This window comes from Schistocerca gregaria, chromosome 3 (genome assembly GCF_023897955.1).
Source record: "Schistocerca gregaria isolate iqSchGreg1 chromosome 3, iqSchGreg1.2, whole genome shotgun sequence".
Classification (NCBI taxonomy): domain Eukaryota; kingdom Metazoa; phylum Arthropoda; class Insecta; order Orthoptera; family Acrididae; genus Schistocerca; species Schistocerca gregaria.
In genome coordinates this window covers 416296154-416315905 of record NC_064922.1, presented here as the reverse complement: position 1 = coordinate 416315905, position 19752 = coordinate 416296154, and the positions used below count along the sequence as shown (strand labels likewise).

The window sequence follows — 19752 nt, the reverse complement described above, 5'->3', positions numbered from 1 at the left end:
GACATTATGGAATGAAAGTAAGCAAAGTATGCGAGCTTTTTCATTTTTATATCCCCTATGTCTGACACAATTTGCTTTGCAAATAGAGATATGTTAAGATGCTTCAGCAGTTCTGCGGTGTGCTCCTCCCAGTTGAATTTATTATCAAGCTGTAATCCCAAGCATTTAACACAGTCCACTTCTTCTATCTGCTTGTCATCGTTTGTTAGGCATATACTTGTGGGACACCCCTTACAAATTCTGAACTGCATGTAGTGGTTTTTTTTTTGTTTTTTTTTTCAAAGTTTAGTTACAAAGAATTGGCTAGGAACCAGTGATTAATGTCCACAAATATTTTACTAGCCGATCTTTCTAGACTACACTTGATTTGCTATTTATTGCAATGTTTGTATCACTGGCAAACAAAACAAACTCGACATCTGGTAATGTACCGAAGAAAGGTCGTTTATATACACAAGAAAAAGTAAGGGGCCCAAAATGGAACCTTGCGGGACCTCACATGTAATTAGTTCCCAGTTGGATGATGCCTGATAGCTTAATACATGTCTCTTTCCTAATAACACCCTTTGTTTCCTACCAGAGATATAAGATTCGAACCATTTTGCAGAATTTCCTATTACCCAATAATATTCTAATTTACTTAAAAGGATATTATTTACTCAGTCAAATGCCTTTGACAGATCACAAAATATACCAGTTGCCTGCAATCTTTAGTCTAATGAATTAAGCACATTTTCACTGTAAGTGTAGTTAGCTTTCTCAATATCAGAACCCTTTAGAAACCTGAACTGTGACTTCGACAGTATGTTATTTGAGATAAGATGGTTATAAAGCTGATTGTACATTACTTTTTCTAAAATTTTTGAGAGTTCTGGCAAAAGTGAACTTGGACAGAAATTTTATGCTATTTCTTTATCTCCCTTCTTAAACAGTGGCATAACTTCAGCATATTTCAACCATTCAGGAAATATTCCACTCATAAACAAATGGTTACACAGAAAATAAAACAGAAAGAAACTTCCACATGGGAAAAATATATTAAAAACAAAGATTCCAAGACTTACCAAGCGGGAAAGCGCCGGCAGACAGGCACATGAACAAAACACACAAACACACACACACAGAATTACGAGCTTTCGCAACTGGCAGTTGCTTCGTCAAGAAGGAAGGAAGGAGAGGGAAAAATGAAAGGATGTGGGTTTTAAGGGAGAGGGTAAGGAGTCATTCCAATCCCGGGAGCGGAAAGACTTCCCTTAGGGGAAAAAAAGGACAGGTGTACACTCGCACACACACACACACACACACATATCCATCTGCACATCTGTTTTGTTCATGTGCCTGTCTGCCGGCGCTTTCCCGCTTGGTAAGTCTTGGAATCTTTGTTTTTAATATATTTTTCCCATGTGGTTACACAGAAAGCTTAATATGTTACTTAACTCAGGTATTAACTTAACTGAGGTATTCCAACATTTCATCATACCCATTAGATGTTTTTGGTTTTAAAGATTTTATGGTGAACATTATTTCTGCTGGGGTAGTTAGGGTCAAATTCATATTATGGAAGTTACTTGAAATGTCTGGTCTGAGGTATTCCATAGCAGCATCTACAGAACCTGACAACCCCATCTTTTCAGTAACAGTTACAAAATGTTTGTTAAAAAGTTCTGCAACACTAGACACATCTGTAACCAATGAATCATTTACTCTTAATGCTATTTGTCCCTCTTCATGTCTGGTTCTAACGATCTCCTCCTTCACTATATCCCATATTTTCTTTATTTTGTTATCCAATATGACTATCTTTTCCTTGTAATATTTTTGCTTTGATGTCTGTATTACAGTTTTTAATATTTTGCAGTAATGTGCTATAGCATCAACATCAGAACTGTTTCGGATTGACAGTTAGTTTTCTTTTTGTTTTACAAGATACCTCTATTCCTTGAGTAATCCATGGCTTCTTTGTAGACTTTGCTCTAACCTTGGTTAATTTTGGGGGAAAACAGTGTTCAAATAATGTAAGCACTTTATTGGCAAAAGTGTTATATTTTTCATCCATGCCATGAGTGCTGTAAACATCAGTCCAGTGAATGTCTCTGATGAGTGTACTAAAATAATCAATTTTTGGCTTATTGATTACCCTCTTGAGCTCAGATTTTATATCCTGTTCAGTATTAACATTTAACAGAAGGAACTGCATGTCATGGTCTGAGAGGCCATTGACTATTGGTTTTGTAACATAATTTTGTTCATTGGACTTCTCTATAAAGATATTATCAATGGCTGTTTGTAGCAATTGGCTACCCTAGTGGGGCACTTTACAGCGGGAATTAAATTGAATGACAGTGTTACTAACTCAAATAAGTTCTTATTGGGAGAGTCTTTCAAGAAATCTACACTGAAATCATCAGCAACCACTATTTCTTTGTTTTTGGTTGCTAATGGGCCAGTACAACTTCAAGGTGGTTTATGAACAGATTGAAGTTACCTGCAGGTGCTTGACATACACTTAATATTATGAAGGATTTTCTGTGAAATTCTACTTCTGTTGCACATGCTTCCATATGCTGTTCTAGGCAAAATTAATGAATGTCTATGTTTTTAAATTTATGACAGTTCCCGATGAATGTGGCAACTCCTCCTTTCTCTATTTCTGCTCTATAAAAGTGAGACACTAACCTAAACCCTGTAACACTTACAAGTTCTATACCAGTGGTCACATGATGTTCAGGGAGGCAGATTATGTCAGCTGGGTTTGAGGAGACTAATTCATCTATACAGATAATTAATTCATTAATTTTATTTCTCAGTCCTCGAATATTTTGATGCAATAAAGATAGCTAACATTTCACATTGACTGAGTTAAAATTGACTGCTGACTGTTGAAAATTCTTAACCTATAGCTGTTTATGCCGATGTAATAAGTTAGAATTATGTTTTCTGGTTTCTTTCTCAAACTGAAGGTCTATCTCAGTCCTAACCTCTCTTAAAATTTGGTTTCTTTCTGTCCTCCCTACCCTAAAAAAAGGTCTTTTCTGAACCCTATAACCACTGGTATTTTATCACTCATGACAGTGCCTCCCCCCCCCCCCCCCCCCCTTTAACTTTCCTGCTATTTTCCCAGCCAGTTTACCCTTCCCTTTCCTGTTGACGTGAAGTCCATGCTTAGTATAATCCCACCTATTGAGAGAATTAACAGGAACCACACCAATGTGTGACCCTGCACCCGACATAAGCAGCCGCTCCAACTCCAAATTAACTCTCTTGACAGAAGAGTTCAAATGAGGTTGCTCATGGCACCCAAGAACAGATATAAACTCAACACTAGTATGCTTCAATGCTGATGCAATCTTTGCCAGGTCACACTTTATACTGTACCCAGGATCTCTGTCAATACTATTACCTGCCCCACCCACTATAACCATGGTGTCTTCCTTAGTGAAATCTCTGTAAAGTGATCCTAAATCCTCGGTCACCTGCTCCAGACCAGCACTAGGTTTAAAAAAAAAATTGGTGACCTGGTATTCTAATCCTAGTTCATCCAGCAAAAGTTGGCCAACACCTCTTCCATGGGATCTATCTAACAATACTTTCTTTCTCTTGACTGATTTCCCTACATTCTTACTTTTCAATTTGCTGCTGAAAGTTTGTTGTGCCCTGCCTACACCTGCAACTGCTTGAGGTTCACCAGATTCTAACTGAAGCAACAGGTTTATTTTCCACATTCACCACGAAGCTGTCAGACAAAGCTCTAGGCCTGTTCCTCCTGTTGCCTGTTGCCACTTTCCACTTCTCTTTACCCTTCTCCCTCCTTAATCTGCCAAAATCTCCTCTGGCCTTGTCTAACTCAGCCTGAAGGGCAGCAAATTTCCCCTCCTGTTCTAGTATCTTCCATCTCTACTACATATCCTACAAAACCACTGATGAGTCTCATTTACTTCCCCTATTCCCACACCGCTACAGTCACCCACATGGAAAAAACTACAGCACCCGTCACACCAAAGCCCCAACCTAACAATTATATGGCAAGTCAAGCACTTTTCACCCATGATAAACGTAATAGTTTATTAATAATAAGTCAGTTAAATTACAGATAAACATGAAAGTATGGTTCCACAAATTTGGACTATACGCAACTGTGTGTAAACAAAAACAACAGTGCAAAGTTTCTGAAACAACAACTTAAAGTTTATGCTACTTTCCAGAAATGTGAGTTAAATAATGAAGAGGTATGCTACAGTTAAATTGCTGGAGAGAGCAAAGAACAACTAAACAAAATTATATAGATTTGCTGCGGAAAAATGTAAACAGAAAATATGACTGTACGATCTTTTCGCGTTTTCTGCTATATTATGTAAAGAAAAATGAAACCTTTAATGGTATGCTTAAAAGGCACACTAATACACCTATTTACCACAAAATCAATACAATGTTTTTATAATAGAAAATGACTTATCTTTACGAGAACATCAAAACTTGCGCTAATCACTTGGTACAAATTACCAATGCCAGCATCATCCACCATGAAAAAAGTCAAGGAACGAAGAACAGATTTATACATAGCGGGAGCCGTAATTGCTCCAAAATTGGAATATGCTTGTTGTAGCTCGCCAAATATAAAATAGGCAGAGGCAATGCCAGAGATCCCAGATCCACATAAGTTTATGAGTTATGAGTTCAGTAAAGTCATAGCTGCATCCGTGCCCCCTTGTAGTCCAAGCACGTTGTCCATCACTCTCAATTTGATAAACAGTTTGTTACAATTTGTGGGCACTGGAGGCCACAGTTAATGTCTACATCCACATCCACAAGATGGGGCTGGGAGCAACAAAATGATGGAGTCACAGACAATAAAATCAGCATAGGAATCATGATGTGCTTCAGTAACAAACTGACATTTGTGACTGAGGCCATAGAGTTTGGCCACCCAAGCCAGTAGGACTGGTGGGGTTTTTATAACAATGATAGAACTCTACATGTACTCAATGACATGCATGCATTTATGGTGATAATTTGACAATAACTTACACATTCCATCAACATCTACATCTACATCTACGTGATTACTCTGCTGTTCACAATTGAAGTGCCTGGCAGAGGTTTCAATGAACCACCTTCAAGCTGTCTCTCTACCGTTCCACTCCCGAACAGCACACGGGAAAAACAAGCACTTAAATTTTTCTGTGCAAGCCCTGATTTCTCTTATTTTATCATGATGATCATTTCTCCCTATGTAGGTGGGAGACAACAGGATGTTTTCGCAACCGGAGGAGAAAACTGGTGATTGAAATTTCATGAGAAGATCCCGTCGCAACGAAAAATGCCTTTGCTTTAACGATTGCCCCTCCAATTCATGTATCATGTCTGTGACACCACCTCCCCTATTTCCTTCTTTGTACTTTTTCGATGCCATCCGTCAGTCCCACCTGATGCAGATCCCACACCACACAGCAATACTCCAGAATAAGGCAGACAAGCATGGTGTAAGCGGTCTCCATAGTAAACCTGTTGCCCCCTCTAAGTGTTCTGCCAATGAATTGCAGTCTTTGGTTTGCTCTACCCACAATATTATCTATGTGATTGTTTCAATTTAGGTTACTTGTAATTGTAATCCCTAAGTATTTAGTTGAATTTACAGCCTTCAGATTTGTGTGACTTATCGCATGATCAAAATTTAGCTGATTTCTTTTAGTAGTCATGTGAATAATTACACACTTTTCCTTATTCAGGGTCAACTACCACTTTTCGCACCATACAGATATCTTATCTACATCATTTTGCAAGTCGTTTTGATCATCTGATGACTTTACAATACGGTAAATGACAGCATCATCTGCAAACAATCTAAGATGGCTACTCAGATTGTCTTGTATGTCATTAGTATAGATCAGGAACAATAGATGGCCTATAACACTTCCTTGGGGAACACCGGATATTACTTCTGTTTTACTCAATGACTTTCCATCTGTTACTACAATCTGTGACCTTTCTGACAGGAAATCACAAATCCAGTCGCACAATTGATTCGATACTCCATAGGTACACAGTTTGGTTAGAAGATGCTTGTGAGGAACGGTGTCAAAAGCCTTTCGGAAATCTAAAAATATGGAATCAATTTGACATCCCCCATCAACAGCACTTATTACTTCAAGAGTATAAAGAGCTAGTTGTGTTTCACAAGAACGATATTTTCTGAAACCGTGCTGACTGTGTGTCAATAAATTATTTTCTTGGAGGTACTTCATAATGTTCAAATGCAGTACATGTTCCAAAACCGTACTGCAAATCGACGTTAGTGATATAGGCCTGTAATTCAGCGGATTACTCCTACTTCCCTTTTTGGGTATTGGTGTGACTTGAGCAATTTTCCAGTCTTTAGGTACGGATCTTACTGTGAGAAAGTGGTTGTATATAATTGCTAAATATGGAGCTATTTTATCAGCATACTCTGAGGGGAACCTGACTGGTATACAATCTGGACCGGAGGCCTTGCCTTTATTAAGTGATTTAAGCTGCTTCGTTACTCCGAGGGTATCTACTTCTATGTTTCCCATCTTGGCAGTTGTCCTTGATTGGAATTCAGGAATATTTACTTCATCTTTGATGAAGGAGTTTCGGAAAACCATGTTTAATAACTCTGCTTTAGTGGCACTGTCGTGAGTGACTTCACCGTTGTTATTGTGCAGTGATGGTACTGACTGTGTCTTACCACTGGTGTGCTTTATGTATGCCCACACTCTCTTTGGGTTTTCTGCCAGATTTTGAGACAGAATTTCATTGTGGAAATTATTAAAAGCATATCGCATTGAAGTACGTGCCATATTTTGAACTTCTGTAAAACTTTGCTTTCTTTTAAATTTGGCATGCTTTTTGCATAGCATCTGAAACAACGATCTGACCCGTTTTGTGTACCATGGGGGATCAGTACCAAAGCATCATTGGTTCCTGAAATGGTGCTAACTGGCACAACAACTGGTAGATCCAAGCAAAAATTCAAGAAAGGAACAAAGCCTTACAGGTGTTTGCATCAGTGACACCAAACGCAAAGAAGTGTTCCAAAGCTACCCCTCATAAGCCTCCTAGTCTTCAACCGAATCATCGTAAGGAGGAAAGGGCAGTGGTTACATCAATGGAAGCCTGCATATTAATGTGGCCAACAAGTTTGTGATAGCAACTGCAAGAGCCTGCTGCTGCTCAAGGAGAGATTGGGGCACTGTCTTCGTGGACAGAAGAAATTTAGAGGAACAACCAAATAGAATCAGCAAATGTGAGTGAACACTACACTCATCACCAGTTTTATCATACCATAAAATACAAATGACAGCAGGGCCACAATGAACCAAGTTTATTCTTCTTCCACATACAAGCAAACAATAGTTGAGAATGCACAGACAAACATAGAAATGATCCAAGAACTCTTACAAGGAGTTGCTGACAATAAGTATGAGCACAATGTTACAGTGAGTGCCTACTGCACTGTGCTTATAGAGAGAAGGGCTCTGGTAGATGGCATGGCGGATGCCATGCCATGTGCACAAGTCATGTGGCCCAGTGCAGATGGCCTCTGATGGCTGGCCTGTACAGATGCCATTGGAGGAATACTCAAAGTGTAGCCTGCCGGCGGACTGATGATGCAGCACACATCCAACTACTAGATACAGCTTTATAGCAAAAGTAATACTTAGAAAATGCCTGTTAATATCTACTGACACACAATCTGCTAATTTGGACCTATACTGTAACAGCTGTACTTCAAAATAAAACAGACAGACAAGAAATCAAACCTTCTCTGCAAAAGATTTGCGATATTCTCAAAATTATCATTAACTGAAAGGTAAAAAAATTGGACTTTATCGAGTAAATAAATAAACTGGTTTTATAAGCACCTAGATACAGTACAATGGGTCATTTGCAAGTTGTGAATGAAATTACAAAAAGAAGAAATTAGTTTGAGTTATCACTTTGTCTAAGATTAATAGATTATGATAAAGGCTATGCCATATTGGATACACTGTTCTTACTTGATCACTTAAGTTAAGCAACATTGAACCCTTAGTCATTGGAAGGGCGGCCATTTGTGAACACTGGGTATCATCGGCTGAAGGACACAGAAGTCACCAAAAGTGGCATCCAAATGGCAGACTTGCACCAGGTCATTGAGCAATGTGACATTAACAGATTCTGAGAAAACTTTTGACTCAGTTTCAGCCAAACCTGTACTGAAGTTCAAAAGAAAAAAAATAATGATACTGAAGAAATATAAACATTAATTCTTCAGCTTCCATTAGACTTCATCAAGACAGCGAGAATCTCAGAACAGAAAGATGAGTTGCACAAAGACATCCTCCAACATCAATGTTTACCAATAGTACAATGTAACTTCAGCAGTGCATAGAGGAACTTAACACAGTGAGTTTAAATTAGACTTAAAAACTAATACTTTAACAAGACTAAAGTAATCAGAAAGTAACATACATCAAATGAAAAGTAGAAATGAACAATGAACTTTGTGCATTCATTATCAAAGACAGTGACAACTGTGTTACAAAAAACCTAAACAACAAACCATACAAGAAGACAACCACAATAAAAACCAGGAAAGCAATTTACTATTTCTGTTCTGGAGAGAAAGAGTTCAGGTTGAGTGGTAGGTGCCTGCAGCAACAATTAAGTCGTCAACAAAACTGTTATATGGTGACAATCAGTAAACTGAGGGAATTCTATAGCAAGTTTTATTTTCATCATTGATTGAAGTATTTGTTACCTTTTCTCTATGACAATACAGAACTTTTTAAGCATTTGTTCCTATATCAGAAAAATAAGTGATTCCAACTTACCACCAAAAGGTAGGATATAACCAACTTTCTGAGTAAGCATCAAACGTGCTTCTGAAAATCTGTTTTGTGAGAGAATCTAAAGCTGCATATAATACTGAAATATTCCCATTTTACCTCAGCATCTTCTTCATAAAAGTGGTACTTGTATCCATTTTGTATCATGAGAATCATTCCAGGATGTTGTTGCTTCAGACCAAGCACTTGTTTCTCCAGGGCTGTAAGCCCATTTTTCTTCGATTTCTGTGCCTGAATCTCTGATCTGTAAAGAAAGTAAACTCACAGATCTAGAATACAAAAGATTTGTGAAACTACAAACGAATAAACAACAATATTGCAATGTCTGTGGATCATTTTGACAGATATGTTATCATGCAAGTTACATAAATATTGAAAGCTATCAAAGGTCATTATAGATAAGAACAATTCAAATATAAACTGCCACCAATTAGACATAACAAAGGTGGATGACTACCAGACAGGATCATTCTGACAAATACACATTAAAATTAACAGTCACTAGCATTTGAAAATTGGGATTTCATCATCTTACAGGAGAGTGACAAAAAGAGTGAAAAAATCCCTGTAGAAGGAGTAGGTAGGGGAGTCACCTTTGGGGCCAAGGTCTTGATTGAATTAACAAGAAAGTGAGAAAGTTCATTCCTTTAATTTTATCCCTCTTTCTTCTGCCAGGAAAAGATTCACTTTTATCTGAAATCTAACAAATCTGTCAGCTTTTGCATACATCAGTCAGGTGTCACAAGGTATGGATTTATTTTTAATCTTCCCTCACTCATGCTGAGGACGAAAAGTCTTGCAATGTAACAAAATGAGAACCGAAATGTGTATTTTCACTATTTGCATCAGCACTTCACACTTTCAAGAAAATGAATGACAACATTCATCAACATTCGTCTTTATCTGGGATGAGCCTTCATTATTTCATTTTTTTCATTCATTTATTTATTTATTTATTTATTTATTTTCCTTTGCATAAACTGTCACAACTGGATGAGACAGAGATGAGTCTTTCAAGGAACTGACTGTTTACTAGAATCTTACTACAGTCAGAAGAATCATGTGTTATTTGCAACTCTGCAGTTTCATCAGCACACAAAGTTATCTGAGCAGTCATTCATAATGTGGACGGAAGTTATTTGTGGCATCTGTCAGAAATACACATTCACATGTGACAACCCAAAATGCCTCAAGTTGAGGATATGTGATCTTTTAGCTTACCTGGGCCACATTGGAAGAAGATGAGAATTTCTGGGCCACATATAATTCACTTAATACTAATAATAACTGCTGAGCTAAAAAAAAGCAGTAAGAGATACACATTTAACACATTTAGGTTATGTATAACTAATAAATGTATGTTTATTTATTCTAAAAAAGCAAGATGGAATTAATTTGACATTTTATATATGAGATATCATTTATTATTTTAAATATATGTTTAGTTTCAAAGTTGCAACTGATGTAGGCATAAGATAACAAACAAGCACGTCTGACAAGTTGGGTGGTTACAAGAACAAGACTCTTGGGGGGTTCAAGTATAGCACAGACTCCAATGTTAAGAATGGGTTAGACCAATGAGAGGAAAGCATCATGCGGTGGGAGTTCCAGATTGAAAATATTCAATTTACCATAACTTTACATAAACAGAAATTTATGGATTATTATTATTATTATCTTTTTTTTACTGATTGTGTAACAGGTGTTAATTCTTGGGCCATACTGATACTTGCCTCGGCTGCATGTGGCCCACGGACTGGGTATTGGACACCACTGACTCAAGTCTTACACTGTTTTGCCCATTCAAAGCTGTTGATAAATTTTGCTCCAAATAATCTTATCTGTCAGGAACCCCTACAGATCTTACCTTGCAAGAAGCATCGGCCATAGTACAAGCTTTTGAGATAATGTAAGCTGCCATCCGTCATATTCAGAACACCACTAACATGGCTGAAGTGCAAACTTAGCAATGATGACGAAGCGTCTCACACACAGTGTTGTTATCACAAGTCAGCATTTCAACCAACACCAAGCCATCTGACACACCAACAAATCCTCTCCCTCTATCAGTATTTAGGGACAGCACCATTTAACAATTATCTTTCAGGTTAGTAGGTTGTTGCAATCAACATATTCAATTAAGAGGAATGGTCATCATAGATGTCACTTATAAGTTGATATCCCAGCATCTCAGTACATGGTTTAGAAACTGTCAAAGGATTTGAGTTCCCCATTATATATTAGTTCTGTCATGTTTTGAAATGAATTCTTTTCCAATCTTTGGACACATTGCAAAATTAATTTTACTTCCTGTTCATATTAGGATTTGGACATGTAACCAATTATACAGTACTCATCACACTGAATCTATAAACTTTTCCTCATTATTTTTGTCCAAAGGCCAGACCACTCATCCAAAGGTGAAAACTGTGCCTGATAAACTAAAAGAGGAATAAATCTCAGAATCATAATAATTTAGTAAATGAGCAGTAAAATTTGTAGTCATCAAGAAACACAACAAGAACCCTCAATGGGGCCACAACTAATGTTCCATCAGTAATCATCTTTCATCTCTTCCATGATCCAAAGAACTCATCTTGAACTCACCAACTGTGAGTATTTCTCAAAAATCTCTCTTCCAGATACCAACTTACAAATTCCTTTGGATGATTAATTACAGAAATTAATCACAACAAACAACCTGTTTGGAGTTTACCTCCACAAATGGTTTACCTTTCAGGATGATTAGCGAACTGGCATTGTTTCAGTGCTATCTAGAGCAGGTCATTTGCTCACTATCATCATGAGTAAACTACCCGGATGATATCGCTGCAATGGGCACAAAGCCACAAAAGCACCTAACAAATGTACATATCCTGTTTCAAAACTGCATGCATCCACTTTACATTGCAACCTCAAAAATAGCAAAAATGCAACCATACATATCCACCAAACCAGCTATCAGTCTAAGGATTGGCCACTTAGAGGCCTATTAGCTCAAGAAGATTGGCCAGTTATTGCCATTATTTAAAGTGATATCGACACATGTGTAATCAATATGTCTTCAACAGTAATACATACTAAAAAAGTACCAAGATTCAAGTTTTAATTTACATATTAACTTTAGTTCTTTGATAGACTATAAATTTTAAAATAATGATTACAGAAAGTATAACTATCCTTCCAAAAAAAGTGTGAGGTTAGTTACTAAACAATTTCTTCCTCTTGAGTTCCATAATTCCTTGTTCACTCAACAAACATGACATATTAGTAGCAGAATTACAGCAAACTGCAAAATTTGACGAGTCAGCCATCACAACAGCAGTTGAGGAAATTGCGCCCCGCGCTATACTCAGGTGTGATCTTTTGAACACAGTGATGTGGTCTGAGCTATGTTCGGGTTCAGTCTCCAAAGTGTTAAGAAAGAAGGGGGTGCACACTGTGGCATCTGACAAGGCAAATTATGTGCATCTCTGGGCAACATCTTGTCTAGGCACCTTCATGCACAGCCAGATGGTAGTCACCAACATGTGGCCCCAGAGCATCAGTGAAGTTTACCACTGAAAAACCTCAATAGCAATTGTGGTAAACCTAGAGTTATCATTACTTTTCATGATCTGCCTCATTCCAAATTGGTACTCTGCACCAGTTGCATGAGCAACTTGTCACACCAGCACCACACAAAAGTTACACCATGTTCTGAGCTAAGGCTTACTAGCTGTGGATGTGGGGACCGACAGCAGAGGCTCCACCGATGGCCTCCAGAATGAGTCTACAAAGCTAGCTACACATACTGACTCAAAACTGGTGCCACCAAGCCCATTGACATTTCTGCTGGTCTACATATAGGATAACACAAGTCTCCCATTCTCAGTCTATGCCCTGCTGTCATTTCTTAAATATCGTCAGCCATCAAGATTTGGACATTGTTATGCTACTGCCTACGTATCACTTCTGGATAGTTTCATGTTATTGTACGGTGTGCCATCGTTGTTGTTGTTGTGGTCTTCAGTCCTGAGACTGGTTTGATGCAGCTCTCCATGCTACTCTATCCTGTGCATGCTTCTTCATCTCCCAGTACCTACCACAACCTACATCCTTCTGAATCTGCTTAGTGTTTTCATCTCTTGGTCTCCCTCTACGATTTTTACCCTCCAAGCTGCCCTCCAATGCTAAATTTGTGATCCCTTGATGCCTCAGAACATGTCCTACCAACCGATCCCTTCTTCTAGTCAAGTTGTGCCACAAACTTCTCTTCTCCCCAATCCTATTCAATACTTCCTCATTAGTTATGTCATCTACCCATATAATCTTCAGCATTCTTCTGTAGCACCACACTTCAAAAGCTTCTATTCTCTTCTTGTCCAAACTATTTATCGCCCATGTTTCACTTCCATACATGACTACACTCCATACAAATACTTTCAGAAACGACTTCCTGATACATAAATCTATATTCGATGTTAACAAATTTCTCTTCTTCAGAAACGCTTTCCTTGCCATTGCCAGTCTAAATTTTATATCCTCTCTACTTCAACCATCATCAGTTATTTTGCTCCCCAAATAGCAAAACTCCTTTACTACTTTAACTGTCTCATTTCCTAATCTAATTCCCTCAGGATCAATCGACTTAATTTGACTGCATTCCATTATCCTCGTTTTGCTTTTGTTGATGTTCATCTTATACCCTCCTTTCAGGACACTATCCATTCCGTTCAACTGGGTGTATCAAATAAACTAATTGAAAAATCAGGGTTCATTTATGTTGTGTGCCATAAACTGGCAACTGCAGACTTAGCTTGAGTGTTTTCCATCACTTAAACCTAGGCACTTGGCTGACATTTTAGGATGGTTCAATGAACAGCAGACTATGTTGTGTGTTAAATGGTCACTGGCACTTCTTTCTCTCCAGGCACTATGGGTGAACCATATATTGTCCCTGTTATGCAACAGCTGATGGTTCAATAAGTAGAAAGCCAAAAGTGTATGGAGAACCTCCTGGCCAGAGTACTGCAGCAGCCAACGGTCAATCCTCCACTATTTCTGCTGTACGAGGAAACGTTGGAAGATTGGGACTCGTATAAAAAATGGTTGTGATAGCACTTTACAGCATTTGAGGTAAAAGGTGATGATACTGCTAAATCCCTTTCCTTAGTATGGATTCACCACAAACTTATTGGTTGTTTTGCAAACTGCTTCCTCCGATGGAGCCCAGTAAACTGACTTTGAACAAAATTTGTTATTTATCAATAGTTCACAACCAAAAACATTATCATGTGATTTCTGCTCACCTCCAGTTTCACCAATGTCTCAAGCAGCTGAGTCAGTCATACTGAGCTTCGATGGCTAAACTCTAGGGGTTAAGTCACCGATGAAAGATTTTTACGACTACTGCCAAAAAATCTCATGCAGAAGGCATACCCAGTGACGCGATCATCCACACAGCATCCAACGAGGAGTTTCAGTTAAAAGCTTCACAGACTGATGACCATTCTTTAGACAAGGTGTTGCATTTATCACAGTCATATGAAGTCATACAAGCAGCAAGCTGCCACTTAGAATCCTGGGTGAACATTGCTGCAGTAAAAAGTGAACCAGGCATGTTACAAATCAGCAGTAGTGGTGCTGATGGGGCAGTACACAAACAACAGCACTTGCATCCCGCCATATGTAAACAGTGGGTCCCATGCCACATCAGGGTGTGGCAGCCTTACCCATCCTGCCCGGACTGTTTTCAGAAGCATGCTAGAGACAACTGTACATTCCTGTGAGCAGACTGCACTGAATGCACACAACAGAGACATCTCACATCTTTTTGTCAGGCAGCCATTCCCATTTTCTGATCACTGAGATCAAATGAATGTTAATATTATGTGTTCCACACCATGCATGTAGGGAGGTCGCCTGATAAACCCCTCATTTCACTGTGTGTGGCTGGCTGGTTAGTCAACTTTCAAGTTGATACAGGTGCTGCTGCAGGTCTAATCAACTTTAAAACCTATTTACAACTAGGGGTGTCTGCACTAACTCCAGCACTTTGACAGTTGATTAATTATAACAGACAATGCATTCCACTGAAAGGGGAGTTTACTATGAAAACCATTTACAAAAATGTAACCACAGACATAGTGTCAACGGTGCTGATACTGAGGAGCTCTTTGGTTTGGATACATTTATGCCTTCTGGATTTCCCACCAATAAGACAGACATTCTGGTCTCCAAGAATATTTCTTATCAACAACTGGATGTCCTCTGTACTGCCTGCCCTGCATTCCCCAACATTTTACTTCTGGTTTGGCAAAAGCAAAGAATTTCTAAGCTCATATTTTGTTGAACCTTTGGCACAACCTTGATTTTTTTCATCCTGGCTGGATCCACTCACACTCAGTGGTCATGTTAAGGACGAACTAGACAGGTTGCAGGAGTTGGATGTGATAGAACCTATATCATCAAGTCAGTGGGCTACGACCCCAGTTACCATCAGAAAACAGTCCAGCAAACTCAGACTTTGTGGAGATGTCAAGGTCATGGTGATGTGGATATGTTCCCCATTCCAAAGCCTGAAGAACTGTACATGAAGCTGGCAGGTGGACACTTCTTCTCCAAAATTGACCTCACTGAGGCATCTTACAGCTCCCATTAGCCAAATGTCCACAGAAGATATTGATGATTAACACATTGTATGGTTTAAATAAATTATAAGCATTTGGCTTTTAGGGTCTCCAGTGCCCTGGCAATTTTCCTGGTTTCATTAACTATTTGGATGACATTGTCATCATGGGAAGTTCCACCGAGCAGCATTTAGTAAACCTGAAGTCACAATTTTTCAATCTGCAGGAGGCAGGACTTAAGAGAAATCTCAGCAAATGCAATTTTTTTTTCAGCCTTCAGTGGATTATTTAAGCTACATCCTTTCTCACAAAGGTATAAAACAATTCGGAAACACATTGAAGCAATTGTATCCATGTCTCGGCCAGCTAAAAAGCAGCTCCAGGTCTTTCTGGAAAAAATTACATATCACAGAAAATTCATTCCAGCAGCATCTCAGATGACTTATCCATTCATCACTTGTGTTTGAAAGGAGAGGTTTTCACATGGTAAGCCATGTGTGCAAAGGTGTTCAGAGAGCATACACAGTGCCTCCTCTCAGACCCTCATCTAGTGACTTTCCAACAGTGAAAGCAAATAGTGATCCCAATGGATGTATCAGATCAAGGTATAGGGACTGTCTTTGCTCATTGGGAGGGTGACGGTTTAGAGCACCCCTTCACTTATGTTTCAAATCCTGCACCTCTGCACAAATGAAATACTCCCATATTGAAAAAGAAGCTATATTTGCTTTGAAGAAATTTCATGTCTCTCTTCATGGCACTAAGTTCCACCTAGTGATGGACCACAAGCCGTTGATCTCACTGTTCACATAACAGCTCATGTCCCAGATTGTACTGCTCATCAGACCCAGGGCTGGTCATTGTTCATCCCAAGATATACCTATGAAATCCTTTTTAGAAGTACATCTCAGGATGCAAATGTGGACGCTCTTTCCTGCCAACACCTAGGGCCAACTACAAGTTCGATCTCAAGGAAATTCTTTGCTTCAGCCTGTATGATAAGGTTCAACAAGCTGCGGGCAATTTTCCCATTAAAGGAGCCTGCATCGCCACTGCCAAAGAGGCGGACGCCATTCTCACACGAGTTCACACCTTCATCTGGAGGAGATGGGCAGAGAAATTGGCCGGGCAATGGTCTACTAATCTTTGGCATTACTATGGCCTGTGGCACCATTTGCTTCAAGTCAACAGTGTGATCCTTTTAACCACAGATCACACTGCATAACATGTACTGATTCTACCAACATAGCCTACAGTTGCTGCATCAGGGGCATTAGGGCACTTCCAAGACTAAACTACTCACTCACTGCCATGCTTACAGGATAATCATCTACTGGGAAATAGAGAGCCCAGTCCATCAATGCAACAAATATGTGGAACAGTAGGCAGCCCAACATCAGGTTTGTTTCTCTTGGCCAGCACCGACCAAACCCTGGGAATGAGTGCACCTCAATTTTGCAGGAGCGTTCCTGAATACCATATGACTCACCATCATTGACTCTTTTTTCAGGTTCCCATACAATGTTAACTGCTCTACACCCAAAGATTTTTGCAAGAAAGGGCCTGCTGCAAGCATTAGTAACTGACAACAGTCTGTAATTTCAGGAGGAGGTATGAAGAATGGAGTGAAGCCTTCTGTTTGTCTCCTTTTCATCCCAAATCAAACAGAAAGGCAGAAAGGGTCATTTGGACATTCAAACAGCAGATGAATATGTAGTCCATGATACATCCATGGAATATGCTGTGACATTTTCATATCGGGCAAAACTGTTTAGCAAGAAGGGGCTGTGAAAGCTCTTTGATGGATGTCAAGTATCTTCCCTCTCACATTCTCTCCTCCCTGCACCCTGCACCCAGCACCCTGGTTCCTCTCTCCTCTCCAAAGTTCTGGCCTGGCATGTGTGTGTGGGCCCAAGGGTTTAGCCAACAAGACTGGTGGTTCACAGTCACCATTCATCAGAAATGAGGATGTCAGGTTTTTATACTTGATTCCAAAGTCTGTACAATCACCTGACACCAGAACCAGCTCCGTTAATGCAACTGCACCCCCCCCCCCCCCCCCCAGTCTTTTTATCTCCAATCCTTCCACTGCATCTCATTTTTACAACCTTCAGTGGAATAAAAACTCATCCCCCCCACCCCACCCCGCTCCCCATAATTTCACTCCTAGTAGTTCCACACCATCACAGCCATAGGGGCGGGTCATGCCTCGCAACCAGCTTCCTCACCAGTGGACTGTCGACTGTTAACTACCATGTCGCCTTCAAGATTTGGATGTTGTTATGCTACTGACTTTGTATTGTCTCCAGCCTGTTTCATGTTATTGTACTCATATGTTGTGTCATCATGTAATGTATCAAATAAACAATTTCAAAAATCTGCATTCATTTGAGCATAGCAAGGAGCACCCAACTGCTTATGTGTTAAAGATGTTTAGAATAGCAGAACATAATTACTCACAAATTGAATAGGAGGCACTCGTCATCAGCTACAATGTCACGAAGTTTGACACACACTTTCACAGTGCACACTGGGAATTTGGCAATTTTCAATCCATGAAACAATATATCATAAAATTCACTACAAGCCTACCTTCAAGCACATAAGAACCAAAGCCTCATCACATATGTTTGGCTGCCGTCCAAGCTGAACACTATCAGTGATCACTTCCTACAGTGAGATGCAAACCCATATCACCACTGCCATTGAAAGGAAACTGTTGTGACATTGGACCAGCCTTTTCAACTCGGCAACAGATACTGCAGAAACATCATTGCCTTAGGTCATATCAAGGGCACAGCCAGCATACGAAGATATTGGCTGTGATTCCTCTTTATAGGTTGACCACTAAACCACAGAGACCCAAACTGATGGCCAACAGTAACAGTAGGCCAAGACAGAAAGAAGATAAGCTTTGGTCTTAATATCATCTGAATTTTACTGCAGATCTAGATTTCAGTTGGCAGCATAGCTATCATCAATGCATTAGTGATAGTCACGAAACTCAGCATATTTGTAACAATACATATTACACTATAACTTCAGCAAGTATAAGCATCAGCAGAAGTACATGTACATGTCAACATTATAGTGTAGTATGTATTATTGTAACTATGCACAGTCTAAATGGCAGAATATAATGCACTGATGATAGCTGTACCGATAGCTGTTACCAGAGGGCTGTCCATGAATGGCCAGAGGGAAACTCCAGTACTGCTGACAGACATTTTAAAAATAAAAACACTACTCTAAAAATGTAGAAATAGCTTTCAGAAATATTACTTCCTTTCTTATGAAAGAAAAGGTACAGATTGGGAAAGGTTACAAATGAGCAGTATATCACTCATACCTCAGGATGAGAGGGATCCACCTGTAGTTAGGTCTGCAATCTTACCACCTATACAGGATGAGCAAAACCAAATATAATATTACCTAATACGTTGGTATGAGCAAAGCATGACCTACAGCTTTATTAGATAGCTTGCTTCACGTCAACAGGGGGTGATCATGCACTGTCGCTTTTAAGACCAACTCTTAAACAAGCACATATTAATCAAATCTTTTAATGGCAGAAAGAGTAGTTAGTAAAAATAATAAATAAAATAAATGAATTGTGGTCAAATGGTTAAAAATCCCATAGGATAGTAAAGTGGGCTAAACCAAATTGTTTAAAGTACAAACCAAATGTTTATTCAATAAATGTGCACTCAAATATATAAATCGTGACTTTACATAGATTTCCAAAACAGATGAATCAGTTGTCATAACAACTAATGGAGCAATGCAAGCTGTAGTCATGTAGTGCAAGCAGAGCATATTAGCACAGTGGCATACACAAAATAAGGTTCATACAGCAGCAAATTAACTCTCGAAAATCAATAGCGAAATCTTGAAGTTCATCAGCACAAAAATCTCACAAAAGTCACTATGGAAGCTAAAGTTAATTAATCACCATCTCTATCACAACAAATATCTAACAAATTTGTCACATTATTATAATAAACCATGGACCTTGCTGTTGGTGGGGAGGCTTGCATGTCTCAGCGATACAGATAGCCGTACCGTAGGTGCAACCACAACGGAGGGGTATCTGTTGAGAGGCCAGACAAACGTGTGGTTCCTGAAGAGGGGCAGCAGCCTTTTCAGTAGTTGCAGGGGCAACAGTCTGGATGATTAACTGATCTGACCTTGTAACACTAACCAAAACGGCCTTGCTGTGCTGGTACTGCGAACAGCTGAAAGCAAGGGGAAACTACAGCCGTAATTTTTCCCGAGGGCATGCAGCTTTACTG

At 39.2% G+C, this 19752-nt stretch overlaps 1 protein-coding gene across 3 annotated transcripts in view; it reads right to left on the bottom strand.

Moving 5' to 3' along the window:
* LOC126354454 (DNA mismatch repair protein Msh3-like) overlaps positions 1-19752 on the bottom strand; it is a 307127-nt gene that overhangs the window by 253277 nt on the left and 34098 nt on the right. For all 3 annotated transcript variants that reach the window (XM_050004148.1, XM_050004149.1, XM_050004150.1), the window contains exon 3: positions 8949-9093. In XM_050004148.1, the coding sequence (XP_049860105.1) occupies positions 8949-9093 (145 nt within the window). The remainder of the gene's footprint in view (positions 1-8948; positions 9094-19752) is intronic.